Here is a 15,943-nt window from a genome sequence, read left to right as displayed (position 1 = left end):
CAGTGGTGAGAATGGACATTCCTGTTGTGTTCCTGACCTTAGGGGAAAAGCTTAGTTTTTCTCCATGGAGGATGATATTCCCTGTGGGCCTTTTCATATATGGCTTTTATGATGTTGAGGTATGCTCCCTCTATCCCTACATTGTGGAGAGTTTTTTTCAAGAAAAGATGCTGTATTTTGTCAAATGTCTTTTCTGCATCTATTGAGAGGATCATATGGTTGTTATCCTTTCTTTTATTAATGTGGTATATCATGTTGATTGATTTGTGGATGTTGAACCACCCCTGCAGCCCAGGAATAAATCCTACTTGGTTGTAGTGAATAATCCTTTTAATGTACTGTTGGATCCTATTAGCTACATGCTCCCATTTTAGATAAAGGGTCATTGTTCACAATCTCCAAAGGACTCTGAAAAATGTTTTCAGCTATGTAAAGAAAGGCTCCACATAAATGTATTGTTGAAGCATGGACAACTAGATTCTTCCAGACGGCTACTAAAAGTCATACTTCTTATTGGATAACCAAAAGTACTCTAGACATAGTTAAGAACACTAGGCTGTATTCTAAAACAAACATTAAAAAAGAAAAAATTAAATGAGCTCCATGCCCAGCTTGAACTGTGGAGCTTGAACTCACAACCCCGAGATCAAGACATGAGCTAAGATCAAGAGTCAGATGCTTAACTGAATGAGGCACCCAGGCTCCCCAAAGCGAAATATTCTTTAAAGGGACTGTCCTTCTCTTCTGGTTTTCACAAGTGTGGTTATCATACACTCAGAAAATGCCGGACAGTATGTAATGTGATCTGCTTCTTTACTTTCTTTTTGGCTTATGTTGCCTTAGTTGACCTTTTAAATTCTTTATTTCTTGACAGATAGATTTAAAACTTTAGATCCTGAGTAAAATAGAACATGGCAGAATTCATGCAGAAAATCAAAGCTGAGTCTAGAACTTCTTTTTTGAAGAAAAATACTGCACTGCATGTGGTGAACTCCCCTGATGCTTCCTATACTCTGATGGGGGTCAGTAGGTGCAGTGTAGAACTTGAACTGATGTGGGAGGGGTGTTACTCACATGTTTGATTTGTTGTGAAATGGACGAGGATCAGGTTTGTGTGAGAGACATATTATATATATTGGGGTTGGCCTATGTTAGGAAGGGCATAGTTTTGATTTAACTTTTATTCTTATGACCTTGAGAGTAAATCTGAAGTAATGTCATGTAGGTGAGAAGGCTCTAATTCAAAATCAAGTGGTTAGGGTTCAAGTCTCATTTTCATCTCTAATTGGTCATAAGATTGTGAGCAAGATACCCAATCTCTCCATGTCTCCCTTATTCTGGCTCTCTCTCTTTTCAATTTGCAGAAAGAGACTAATAATACCTATTCTACCTTGCCCTGGATCTGAGTTTCAAAACATTGCTCATAAAAAAATCTTAGAAAGGTTAGAAGGACTTTTGAGTTGAGCGATCTAAGAGTCCATTATATAACCACATAACATTGCAATTTCCTCATTTTCAAGCTAAGAAGATAGCTTCTTAGTGGAAAATCCAATGTTCTATCCACCATGCCAGGGAATATCACCAATATTATTAATTTGTAATTAAGATGGCATTAAAAATAGAAGTAAACCAATCTCTTTTTTGTACACATTCACTTCAATGTAAAAAACATACAAAACAAAACTCTAGGCAAATCTATAGAAGGAAGCCTACTTTGGCCCAAGATGAATGCAACCCTTGAGGTCAAGCTGCTGAACTGTTAACAGTGAGTAACTGATGTCTGGCAGTGACTGATGTCTGGACGCTCAGTGTGGAAGATAATGGGTGTCATTCTCTGGATTATAATCATACATATATGATGTCCTGAAAATTTGGCATTATGGTCTTTTTGATGATGGGAACGAACTCATTGGCATTCTCCTGAATTAAATTAATGATATCAACTCCCTTAATGTGATGAGGTTATTGTTTTCCCTCTAGAGGTTTTAGAACAAGGCCAGATAGCAAATATTTTAGGTTTTGTGGGCCACGTGATTTCTGTAGAAACAACCTAACTTTGCCTTTGCAATGCAAAAACAGACAAGACAATATGAAACAAAGGTGTGTTTCAACTTTACAAGTTGGTATGGGCTAGATTTGGTTCAAAGGCCATAGTTTTCTGACTCCTTGCTTTAGAATATCATGAAGATATTATCAAATTCTGGGCCTCCTCACATCTCTTGGCCATACATACTGTATTGTTGGTCTCAATTTAGCACAGTTCTAATCCTACATTTAAGCAAACATAGAAGGTGCCAGACCCTGGAGAAACCATCAAGTCAGGTGGCCATTTGGGCAGACACTTCCTATCCCAACATCAAAACTTCACACCTTTCTCAAAGTGATCTTTGTAACATAGAGCATTGTTTAAAATATAATACTTAAGTTTTTAAAAAATAAGCCAGAGTATTTATTCTCCAGAGTAAAACTGATGTTTTGAAGGGAAGGAAGCAAAAGTGCTTCCCAGCTCCTAGAAATGAGTTGCTAAAGTGCAACCCAGTGCTGACATCCTATTTATAAGTGATCAAACTTGCTTTATGTTTTCCCTTAATAGAAGTCAACTCATTTCCTAAGTTCATTGCTGTTCAAGTCAAAGATCACCTACCAGTTCAATTTATCCTCCTTAGGACTCTTTCTGTCATTCTAGCATTTTTGGAAATGGAGGGAAGCACTGTCAGAAGCCTACAGAAGGGCGATTTTAAACTCTGGATTTCAATTTTTTTCATACTTGATTAAATAGCTCATTCTCAACCTCAGAACTACCAACCCTTTACTGTGTAGAACAGGCTAGAATGCAATGGAAGGTGAAACAAGCTGTTAACTCCTAGTACTACTTCTGAAAATATGGATTTTGAGACACTTGGGTGGGTTCGAAGTGGAGTCTCCTCTTGCCTTCAGAAATTCCTGCACCACTTCAAGGTTTAGAAATGCTTTTGTCCTTGGCCAAGTTATATAAATCTTTGAGGGCCTCAAAAGTTGCCCTTTTGAGGGCAACTCAAAGCCTCAGTTTCTCCATCTAAAAATGTTTTAATATCTGCTTCATAGAATTGATCTATAGTGAGTGGCAAATAGTAGATATTTAATAAGTGATAGTTTCCTGTTTTTCCATATCCCCCCGTATGCTCCAAATTATATTTACTTGCTCTATTCTGAGAGTGTTTCTTTGTTTATTGTACTCTCTCGTATATTCCCATGAACTGCCCCTGAGTGTAATGTAAGTGTATTCATACATAGAAGGCATGTAAGGAATAAGTTCCATGAGTAAGGCAAGACTGATGGTAGGAAAATTGGACAGAAAGAAATTACAATTCCCAGAGTAGTTCAAGGTCAGAAAATTCATTTGGTTTATTTTCTTTTGAAAAAGGAGCCTTCAGGTGTGGTTTAAACAAGTAGAACATAAGCTTCTTGAGAGCAGAGAACGTGTCAGTTACATGTGTTTAGAACTGCTCTTGGCATGAGGTGAGTATGCAATTAATACCTGTTCTCTCAACTAGTAACTGAGCATACTTAGGTATGATTCACTTTTGTATTAACTATGGGAAGTTCCTAGAGTTCTGCATAGGAAAAGAAAGGGATTCTAAGGAGAAGTCTTACAATTGGACAAAGATGGCTCCATTTATACACTATTTATCTTAAAGTACACAATTTGTGAAATGACTGTGCAAATCGCTTGATATGGAAATTCATCTGGAATAGGTTGGGGGAAAGTTGAATACCTATTCTAGGCCAGTTTCGGGCAGATACTGTATTTTCCAAAAAAAATTCCCTTTAGTTTCATTTTCCTTTTGGAAAGAAATCCCACTATTGCTCAGAACTTAGAATATCCGCATGGTACTAGGCACCATGGGGTAAAGAGTAGTAGATGCAATGGGGTAAGAAGACCAGGAGATCCCCCTGTTTCCTGAGGCTGCTTTCCATGTGCTGTAAAAGTGTGAGACAACAGGAGCACTAGCGCATAACATAGTTCACATACCTGAAAACATCATCATGTGCTGAAAATTCCAGGGGATCTTCTGTTTCCGGCCCAGATTCAAGAGGAAGGAGAGGGGATATATGTTGCAGGCTCTGGCAACAAAAATTGCGAGCTATAGATAAGCACAGGGAAACATTGAGGAAAATCTCATTGCAATGAGGCTGTGAGTCCTCGAGCTTTATTATGTTCTTAAGCTTCTCTGCTTTATGGCCCAGAAAACAGGGATAAATATGTCAATACCTGTATGTCCAACTTGCTTCCAAAATTCATCTTTAAATGTCAATTCTTTTCCAGAAATAGCAGAGAACTCTGCTTTTCTTTGAATATCTACTTGGTTTAGAATTGTTAATCCTGTACCATTTCAATCACTGTAAATCTTCTCATCACATTTATGTTGCTGATGCCTGACTCTTCACTCAACTCTGCTGCAAAATGTGAGGCAGAGACTGTTCAGAGGCTGGGGCATTATTTTCTCAAGCAGCACTTTAGAAAGGGTAAATGCATTTCTGCTTATAATAGCCATCTTACTTTCTATCAGGTTGTACTCTCTGTATCTGGGAAACTTCACTTACTTTTTTTCTCTTAGTGGATTTAATTTGACGGGAATTACCTGTCTAAATGTATAATATAACTCCTCTAGGAAATATTTTGCTAATGTCCAGTATTTACAGGTTAAATTCTATGAAAATACTGGTAGTAGTCATCTTTTCCCTTTCATCACCCAGGACTCCTTCCCTGAGAGTCTGTGGATTCTAGTTTGTCCTCAGATGGGATGGAATTATGTGGGAAAAGGGAGCTTCCATTTAAGATGTAGGTTTTAGATGAGATTGGAGTGTTAAGTTGAATGTTCAGTGAAAAGAGGACAGAAGGCAAAAGTGGGTGCTCACTAGAACAGGGCTTACAGAAGAGGGGTCAGCTCTCCTGGCTGTCGGGATCACATGCCCGTGATCTGATGGGGCATTGCCCATTTTCCAAAGGACAACAGTTGCTGACTGTCCTTGGAGACATCCCTAGCAGCTCAGTATCCCGTCAAGTAGACATCTGTTCTTATTGGGGAATGCTTACACACCAGGCCTAGAGCTACAAAAGTCCTTTGCATTAAAAAGGAGGTCTGGGTTTAAAAAAAAAAAAAAAAAAAAAAGGAGGTCTAGAGTTGATCTTATTTTTCTTATAGGAAAGGGTGATCTTATTAAAATAAACTCACATGTACACTAACGTAAGACATTGAATCACATCTATAATGTTCATTTCATCTAATCTTTACTTTGTATCCTATTTTCAAAGTCCTCACTGGAAAAGAGATTTTACCAACTTGTGATGAAAATATTTCTAAAGCTTAATAATCCTGGCTATATTCGGATATACTCTAATGCAGATTAAGTATATTTCTCTGAAATTAATGGATGGATATATTTTTATCTAAATGATTCATAGTTTAAAAACATACTTTGAATATTCAAGAAATAAATATATTTTGAATATTTATTTTTTGAGTATTCTATTCTTCAGTTTTCTCTCTTTATTTCTCTCAGTATTTCCCAAATTTCTTATCTTGAAACGGAAGCATTTAATAAAGGTCCCAATTCTTAGGATCTTTTCCCTCCTACTAGAAATTACATATCTGCCATGAATTTGAGCCTTGCAATAAACTTGAAGAAATTACTTAAACAATTTAGCAGAGTAATCAGTAAGCGTAAGTAGTTTGCTCTTTTCCCTCATCACTCCATGTTCTGTATTTCAAAGGATACAAAGGCTCCAAGTATAAAAAGAGCATTAAAGATATGATTCTGGAACGTGAACAGCGCCAGGCCCATGTAACAGAAGATGACATTCTCGCCCAAGAAGTTCATAAATTCAAACAACTGAAAACAAAACAGAAACCAAAACCATTAATTATGACTGAGGTGTGAATTCACTTAATATCTTGTAACTGTTTTGGTAAGTGGATGTTTCTCTTGTGCCTGGGAAGGCCTTGTGCTCCACTTCTGGAGGGGTATAGGACCTCTGACTACCCTGTCAGGCCCTCTGGCTCTACCCTGGCTCTCTACCCAGTGACAGATGTGGCAGTCACATTAACATCCCATCTTCCTTTCCAAATGCAAGGCTGCTAGAAATACACCTGGGTGTATTAGTCAGCATCATCTTCCATGGAACAATTCCTACTAGGATGATAGAATATCCTTGTTATAGAAATCTACATGATTGCTTAAGGTGTACCATAGGAAAGGATGCAAAGATCGTTTTGTTTCTTCTGATATCATTCAGTAGATGTCCTTGAGTTCCTAGGCCCTGAAAACTTCAAAAAAAGTTTTAGCTAAATTACCTCTCTCAGGCAGGCAGGAGAGACAAACTTGGAAAACTTGGAAACTTGGACTAAGAATGAATGTCAATTATATTTCAACATTAGAATGATCAGTATATTTCAAACCCCAGACAATGAGACTCATTAAATTGACTGATGTAGGTATATCCATTAAATGTCTACAATTTCTAGCTGGTAAAAAGAAAATGATTAATGCCAGGGATCAGTTTATGCAATGAGAACACAATAGATACATCAAATGCAGTCAGAGGAATAGAGTAATAACACACTATGCAGAGAGAAGCTCCCAAGAGTTATTCTTAGATCATTAACTAAACAATTTAAGTTGAGCATGAAAAACGTTCTCTAACTTCCAGATTAGAAGTAAAAGGGAAATGTGTCCAGGGGCTACAACAAACACACATTTGGAAGAGATTTTAGTTTATGTTCCAGAATTTTCATTTGGAAGCTTCTGAAACTTCTGAAACTTCATTCTCAGCCTTACATAAATCACCATGTTAGGTAAACATCTCTGGAAGCATTTCTCTTGACTTTTTAAGGACTCATTATTTTTTCACCTAATGTATTTACAGCCTCACAAATAATGCCCAATACCTGCTTACCGATAGTTGACAGAAAGAAAAGCAGAATCTTGTCAGAAACATTATTTAAAGCCAGTAATAGAAACAAAGGATTAAAAAAGACACACTCCTGTGGTACAAGATGGTCTTTCTGCAGTGGCAGTGATCATTAATTATCCTGAGGACTTGTTTCACATTCTAGACCAGCTCATCTTAACAAACAATGTCATCCAAATAACCACAAAAACTTGAAAACGTGGGAGAAAATACAGGGAATGGGGAACACTTTGCTACCTCCTCATATCTGTACTTTTTCAGAAAGTGAGATTTGGCTACTGTCTTAATCTGCTCTGCCTGCCATAGCAAAATACTATAGACTGGCTGGTTAAAACAAAAGAGATTTATTTCTTATAGTTCTGGAAGCTGAGAAGTCCAAGATCAAAAGGTCAAGTCAGCCAATTAGGTTTTGATGAGAATCCTCTTCCTGGTTTGCAAATAGCAGCCTGCTTGCTGAATCCTCACATGGCAGAGAGATCTCTCTCATCTCTCTCTCTCTCTCTTTTTTTTTTTTTACATTTATTTATTTATTTTTTATAAACATATACTTTTATCCCCAGGGGTTCAGGTCTGTGAATCGCCAGGTTTACACACTTCACAGCACTCACCATAGCACAAACCCTCCCCAATATCCATAACCCCACCCCCCTTCTCCCAACCCCTCTCCCCCCAGCAACCCTCAGTTTGTTTTGTGAGATTAAGAGTCACTTATGGTTTGTCTCCCTCCCAATCCCATCTTGTTTCATTTATTCTTCTCCTACCCCCTTCACCCCCCATGTTGCATCTCCACTTCCTCATATCAGGGAGATCATATGATAGTTGTCTTTCTCTGATTGACTTATTTCGCTAAGCATGATACCCTCTAGTTCCATCCACGTCATCGCAAATGGCAAGATTTCATTTCTTTTGATGGCTGCATAGTATTCCATTGTGTATGGAATATCTTCTTTATCCATTCAACTGTTGATGGACATCTAGGTTCTTTCCATAGTTTGGCTATTGTAGACATTGCTGCTATAAACATTCGGGTGCACGTGCCCCTTCGGATCACTACGTTTGTATCTTTAGGGTAAATACCCAGTAGTGCAATTGCTGGGTCATAGGGTAGTTCTATTTTCAACATTTTGAGGAACCTCCATGCTGTTTTCCAGAGTGGTTGCACCAGCTTGCATTCCCACCAACAGTGTAGGAGGGTCCCCCTTTCTCCGCATCCTCGCCAGCATCTGTCATTTCCTGACTTGTTCATTTTAGCCATTCTGACTGGTGTGAGGTGATATCTCATTGTGGTTTTGATTTGTATTTCCCTGATGCCGAGTGATATGGAGCACTTTTTCATGTGTCTGTTGGCCTCTCATATCTCTTCTTATAAGGGCACTAATCCCATTCATGAAGGCTCCACCCTCATTACCTAATCAGCTCCCCGAAGCCACCTTTAACATACCACCACATTGGAGATTAGGACTTCAGCATATGAATTTGGTTGGGGGGAGGGCACAACATTAAGCTATGGTGCAGCTATCCAGTTTTAAACATTAATGAACACATGCAAGATTAAATTCATAGAGCTTCTTCTCCGGTCCCTTCCCAAGTACTGGAGAGGGGACATCTTGCCATCTACGATCTATTTAGCTCCTTCTTGGTGGTCACACTCCAATTTCCCTCTGCGGTCCACCTTCTTCCCTACTCTCAGCTCACATGTTTAAACCTCCATAGTTCAGATATGGGGTATATGATTTAGGACTAAACCACTCAAATCAATGTATTTCTTTAGCTAGTATCTTTGGTTCAGAAGTGGGTGTGGTGCATTCAGAGCCAAAGAAATACAATGAGACCTAGCAGGAAATGCCAGAACAAACCCCCCCAGCTTTTCATGGTGTGAGAAAGTAGGATGCAGGCTAGGGAGCTGTGGCTAGCCATCTCGTGCTCCCAGGGGAAACAGCTGTCTGAAAGAGAAGCCATGTCCTGACCACACCACTTAAATCTGTATTCAGCCTCTCCTGAAGCAAAATCTACCCTTGAAAAAAACAACAACAACAAAAAAAACCAAACACTTTTTTTGTTCTAAGTGAGGTTTCTATTACTTAAAATGATACATATTCCTTCACAGTCCTGTACCAGTTTAACAACAAAAAAAACCAAAACACCTCTCTGACTTAATATGGGTTATCGAAAAGGATAGGTGATCAACTTTTGGACTTTTTTCAAATAGCAGCAAAGTCAGTTACCCCTGCCCACCCCCACCTCTACTGCCACCCTGCCCCCTCAATTTCAATCTATTCCTCACATTAAGGGGAATTTTTTTTTTCCTTTTCTGTTGGTTGTTGAGATGTGATGGAATTTGTTCTATATATTTTACATGGAGACCCATGGTATGAAATATTTGTTTAGAGATTTGCTTCCTTTGGAAAACCCAGGATTTTAACTTGTAGTCACTTGGTTTATTGAAATCTAGCACTGGCTAGAATTATAAGTAACTGTTTATATACACATTGCACAGAAGTTCCATTTTCCAGATAGGTCCATTTCTAGACCGGTTCTTGGTTTCCATTGTTATTTATTCCTCTACCAATACCATGTCTTTGTAAATAACGTAGATCCATAATACATTATAATAATCCATGGCTTTAGTTTGTTCACATACTCTACCTTCTGAGTCTTCCTGATTATGTTTGCATGTTAAAAAAATGGTTTTTATCCTTAGTCACTTAGAAAAATGTTTAAATCATATGTTTACAATTTCAGATTAAATAAGAGAATATTACCAGCACCCAGAATTACTCTTGTTCCCCTTCCCACTTATACTTCCACACCCCAATACACTGCTATTAGCACTTCAAATTCTTTTTCTTTACCTATTAAGATGAACATATGGTAGCTTGTTCTTTCATTGTTTTAAGGTAGTTAATTACATTAACTGATTTCCAAATGCTGAAACAATCTTGCATTTCTGCAATAAACCCTACTTGGTCATGATGCATTATCCTTTTTTTATACATCACTAGAATTAATTTGCTAATATTAAGATTTTTTGTGTATATGTCACAAAAGACTATCTTATAATGCTCCTTTCTTGCATAGTCTTTACCAGATTGTATTATCAAAGTTGCTGATGTTTGATAAAACAGGTTCCTGTTGTCTTCCTTTAAACACTTAGAAGAATTCTGGGCTTGGAGTGTTCTTTGTTGGAAGACATTTAACTACAGATACAAGTATTCTAATAGATACAGGATTATTTAGATTTTCTATTTATTTTTGTATTAGTTATAGTAAGTTGTGTTCACTGTTATATCTAAATTTTCACATTTACTGGCATAGAGTTGTTTGTAATATCTTCAATATCTTAGTCTGTAGTTATGTCTTTCCCCCAATACTGATAATATGTGTCTTTTCTTCCTTATAAATCTTGATAGAGAGTTATCAGTTTTATGAATGCTTCCAAGAAGCAAATTCAGTTTTGTTGATTTTTCTGTATTCTGCTTTCTCCTCACCATTTCATTAATTTCTCTATTATTTTTGTTATTTCTCATATTCAACATACTTTAGTTTAATTTGTTTTTATTTGATATCTTGGCCCTTCAAGTCCTAAATGATGAGGTTACTTGTCAATTCTTTTGAACATCTGCTTTTCTGCTTTCTTTATCCAACTTTTCTGTTTGCTTTCTAAAGCAAAGCTGTTCTTGCATGTTAATTTTTTTTAGGTGAATAATATCATTTTTGTCAATTTCCTGCCCAGAGTCTTATGATACTTTATTTTGTAACACACAGAATATATGAATATCAATTTAGAGAGAATGACAATTTTATAATATTATTGGGAGAAAATAGAGAGTGTTGAGAAAGATTGAAGAAAAATTTGACTGATTTGGAAAAAATAATCAAAACTAAAGAGAGATTCTTAACTCCCTTCTTATAGCCAAATAAATTCCAGAAGAATTGACAATTTAAATAAAAAACAAAACCTACTTATGAATGTATTCAAGAAACTACCAGTAATTTTGTATGATTTTTTAATCAAGAAATTTTGTAATGTATTTATATTAGCAAAAGCTTGGAGTAATATCCATAATATAAGAAACAGTTGAATTACTTATATGTACATTCATATAATAGAATAAATTTATGATGTTCTATATATGCTGATGTAGAAAGATAGCCAAGATCCATTGTTAAATCATATAAAGTGAGTTAAAGAAATAAAGGATATGTTGTATATGGATAAATCCATATACACCTAACTTCTACTTCACTTTATAGATACTGACATTGTGTTATTTACTGTGAACTTATATTATTTTCATAGTTTATAAAACTAGATTAAGTTAGAATAAGAATTTTAAAGTAGAATAAAAATTTTCCAAATCTTTTCTTCTTTAAGCCTTTCTCAAACTTTCATCTTTTTATTTTGGGGAGGTTATTGAGCATTCTTACCCATTTCTAGTATTTTTCTTATTTTTGTTTAAATTATTTTTGAGTGAAGAAAAATATAAACAATAATGATAAAAACACTTATCTTTTTGGGGAACATCTTTTAGTAATCCCTTTTCCATAGATCTGTAGATGTATAGACAACATGCATAATGTTCTATAAATCTGACCATATTTTTTATGTAGCTTCATCAACTTAATAATGTTTTGTAACTCTCTTTTCATGGCAATAAACTTGGATCCACTAAACAATTCTTAATGGCAGCAAAATATCCCTTTGAATTTTCCTACTAATTTTATTTCATGTACCCATAATTGGATATTTGGTTGTTTCTAGCTTTGTTCCCATTTAAACAATGCTGCATTAAGTACCCTTTAAAAAAAAAGATTTTATTTATTTATTTGAGAGAGAGAGAGAATGAGAGAGAGCATGAGAAGGGGGAGGGTCAGAGGGAGAAGCAGACTCCCTGGCGAGCAGGGAGCCCCGACGGGACTCAATCCTGGGACTACAGGTGAGCCAAAGGCAGTCATTTAACCAACTAAGCCACCCAGGCGACCCTTAAGCACCTTTATACAAACATCTCTCTCCAATTGAGTGACTACTCCTTAGGTAATTCCTAGACATGAGCTGCTTCTGTCAAAGGGTATACATTAATTTTTCTTTTTCAACATACTACCAGTCTGCCCTTCAGAAAGATATGCCAATTTGCATCTCTAATAATGGTGCAGAGGGTGCCCTTTCTCCACATGCTTGCCAAAAGTAGTTTTTATCAATTTTTAAAAATCTTTGGCAATCTGATAGACTCACTTATTCTAAATTGTAGATGGTTATTAGCATTTTTAAAAAGGTTCTCTTCATGGCAAGGCAGCAGCACTGATTAGCACTCCTTTGTCTATTTATATCATGTGACAACATTCCTCTGAATGAACAGGCTTCATAATAATTTCCTTCCTGGGGCACTTAATGAAAGCGTATGGGTGAATTCAATTTTGTTTCATGTGCAAAAATTTCCTGAAGGTGTGTTTCAAAAGGAGAATCTACATTAAGGCCATACTGACAGAAGCAACCAATTTGACCACCAGGAGTGCCTTCACTACCTGAGTCTGGCCTGGAGTAGTTAATTACTGAGGGAATAGATTTATTAGTCAAACTTAGAAGGAAAAAAAAAAAAAGCTCTCAAAACTCCACTTCCAAACCAAAGTTATAATAATGATGATAATAATAATAACGACAACAACAAATGTCAAACTAGCAGATTCAGGATCAGTATTCACTATAAATAACCTCACATCTACTTCAACCTCACTCAGGATCAATGAAAAAAAAAACAAAACTTGACTCAATATTTTATTTATCCAGTACAGTAATCAACATTTGTTTTATTTCCATTAATTCTCATTTTGAGCCTTTGGAGAGAACCCAACTTAAGTAATCTTTGCTTAGCAAAGCTTTTCTTTGGGAAAATAAAAAAACAAGTTAATAGTGCAAAGAAGAGGACAATCAGTGTTTAAAAACTCTGAAAGTTCATGGTAACCATTCAAATGTTAATTAAACAACTTAAATAAAGCTTAAACAACTTAACCATGTTCTCTGAAGACTTACCAGATGTTATTTTTTTTAGTCTGTTATTTACTGTACTTACTAGAAATTTTTATAAAAAGGTCACACCTATTTTATAAAATCATATCAGTAATGCTGATTTGCTTCTTTCTCCTATTAGTAAAAGAATGAAACTTTACCATATTACTATGGTTCGTTTAGAGAAATATTAAAGTAGTTCATTATACCGTACCCTGCTTAACTAATACCAATTAAATTCACATGGATTCCTCAACAAAGCTTTTATTTGGCATAGTACAGTTTGACACAACCTGCTGGCTTTCATCTACTTGTCCAAGTAATACACTGAAATCCATTTTAATTGGGAGGTGAAAGAATCTAATAAAAATGAAAAGAAAGGAAGAACTAAAAATGCCCAGGATTAATTTTTTTTGTTTGTTTTAAAATTTGTCTTTCTTCCTAACTGGACACTTTCTTCCTAACTGGACACTTTCTTTAAAGAATATCTCAGATTTTATTTTTTATATACTATTGAGCATATCTATATTTTGAACAAGCTGGGGTATAAATGTATTGGAGAATTTGCGAACCAACAGGAGAATATATTTTACTGGAATTATAACTTTTGCTTCTGTAATTCTAATATTTGCTTAGTCCCAGTCCTGAGGAAATTCATTCATGGCAAATCCAGTAATTCCTATGGGCTTCAGAGGTAGCATAAGAGATGAATTGTACTGAAGATCTGTGAACTTTATAGTAAGGATGTAAATGATCTAAAAGCTTTATTGCCAGTCATGGTCCTGGTTCCTAGAGAGCAGCCTCTCTTATGAAGCTGAAGATTTATAATTACATATAGGTACAACTGCAATCTTGTGAGATTCTTCTAAATTTAGGACATTGTAATAAAAATAGCAGTATCACTAGTTCTAAAATAGTAATAATACTAATGGAATTAATTTTTTTAGGATTTAAATTATGCTAAGGAATATGTTAAAGGCTTTTACTTTAAAATTTTTTAACAATTTATATCATAATGACAACAAAATTCATAAATTGATAATTTTATTTCCATTTTACAGTTGGGGAAGCTGCACTCAATGGTATTAATACACTTGCCTACATAAACACAATAAAGGAAAGAACAGAGCTGTCTTGAGTTTTGTCTAAGGCCCAAATCATTTTTGCCAGACTAGGCTGTCTCTCCATTATATGAAATTCAGGTTTGGGGGCAGCAAGATGCTTGTTAACAATAGAATTGGTGAGTATTTATAAGGCTTTAGAGTTTACGAAGGATATTTTTAGTACATTTTGTTTGATCATCAGAACAGCTCCGGGGTTGGCAGTATTCACGGGACCCTGACCACATTTTTTTTCAAGTAAAGAAACCTGAAAGGTAAATTTTTTTGCATCCAATTAGTGGAAGCAACAGCTGGTTCTTAAGGTGGTGGATACTTGAGGTAGTGGATACTTACCTTCTCCCAATGTCTACTACCATCCAGTCATCCAGAACAATCCCCCCAAAAAAGCAAAACAGGAAAATAAAACTTTTACCTTGCATTTGTAATGTTAAGACAAAACTTTCCAATCCTAGAGAAATGCTTTGTTCTATAGAACCATCATAATGGGGGCACCTGGGTGGCTCAGTCATTAAGCATCTGCCTTCGGCTCAGGTCATGATTCCAGGGTCCTGGGAACGAGCCCCGCATTGGGATCCCAGCTCTTTGGGAAGCCTGCTTCTCCCTCTCCCACTCCCCCTGCTTGTGTTCCCTCTCTCACTGTGTCTCTCTCTGTCAAATAAATAAATAAAATCTTGAAAAAAAAAAAAGAACCATCATAATGATTATATACAGTTTTATATATATTACTATGCATATAGATTATAATATATATACGCCTAAAATAAAAGAAACTTCACACAGTGTAGGTATTCTTCCTCTGCCTCACCTGCAGGAGGTAGGCTCCACGTCCAAGTTTAGGACTTTACAGTTTAGGACTATACAGTGTCTGAAGTAGAGGAGGTGTACCACTTAAGTGACCGAGAGCTTCTATTTTGTCCTATATTTCTTTGAGAATTCTTGGGCTCCCTATGCACTCCTGGCTGCTATCCAACCCTCTCCCATCCCCTGCATTTCATTGTCTTCTTTTAAACTTAATTTGACTTTTTAAAAACATGAGAATTTCAGACGCACAGACTATAAAAACACAACAAAACATACTTTGGGAAGATGAATAGGCATCATTAAGCAAGTAAAGTTAATATAGGAAATAAATGTAGTTACAGCTACAAGGAATTCAGCCTTCATTAAACTGAATAAATACTGTAGCCAGATATTCTTAAAATCCTGGAGCTAATAAGTTAAGGGGAGGGTTATTTTCTATGAATTTGCTAAATTACTTTATCCAGTAAATACTGATAATAGTGTTCTTATTTGTGGAGGTTTTCCAGTTTTGATACCTTTTCTTCCTTTTTTTTTTTAGGGGGGCATATTAATGTAAAAGTACAGAATTTTGTAAGGTTTCATTTAAGTTAATATATCACTGAGTTAAGAATAAACTTCTCAAGTCTGCAACTTCACAAAGTGATTATCATGACATTGATCAGAAATATTGGCTCCCAACTAAAATTGGGCTTAGGTCTATTTTGATGAAATACACACACACACTATAGGATTACAAGATTTCAAGGATAGAGTCGCCTTGTAATGTATGTCCAGACATCTGGCCAATGCTTGATTGCTTCAACACTCTTTTCAAGGGGCTGCTTAGCATGGAATTGAACACTGCCAAAGCAGAAACCCCACTACTTTCCAAGGAAGCAAATGGCATTTTTAGACATTTGTAACTGTTAAGAAGTCCTCCCTTATGTTGAGCCGAAATGTAGTTCTCTATCACTTTCAACTACTTCTTCGGCTCATAGAAAAAAGTCAAACACAGTATCATTTATTGCATACTGCTTTGTTCTAACTGTGGAAAAGGGATTTCCATCAGAATCCTTGCAGTAGTAG

The 15,943-nt window shown here is 36.1% G+C and overlaps 1 protein-coding gene across 4 annotated transcripts in view; it reads right to left on the bottom strand.

Moving 5' to 3' along the window:
• The window catches only part of LOC111147846 (solute carrier family 9 member A9), a 536,315-nt gene that overhangs the window by 217,032 nt on the left and 303,340 nt on the right, over positions 1-15,943 (bottom strand). For all 4 annotated transcript variants that reach the window (XM_022504100.1, XM_022504104.1, XM_022504114.1 and 1 more), the window contains exons 10-11: positions 5,761-5,874; positions 4,013-4,124 (exon numbers count right to left, since the gene is read on the bottom strand). In XM_022504100.1, the coding sequence (XP_022359808.1) occupies positions 4,013-4,124; positions 5,761-5,874 (226 nt within the window). The remainder of the gene's footprint in view (positions 1-4,012; positions 4,125-5,760; positions 5,875-15,943) is intronic.

Source organism: Enhydra lutris, unplaced genomic scaffold (assembly GCF_002288905.1).
Source record: "Enhydra lutris kenyoni isolate GAN:26980312 unplaced genomic scaffold, ASM228890v2 scaffoldscaffold2, whole genome shotgun sequence".
Classification (NCBI taxonomy): Eukaryota; Metazoa; Chordata; class Mammalia; order Carnivora; family Mustelidae; genus Enhydra; species Enhydra lutris.
This window is presented reverse-complemented; position numbering and strand designations above follow the sequence as displayed.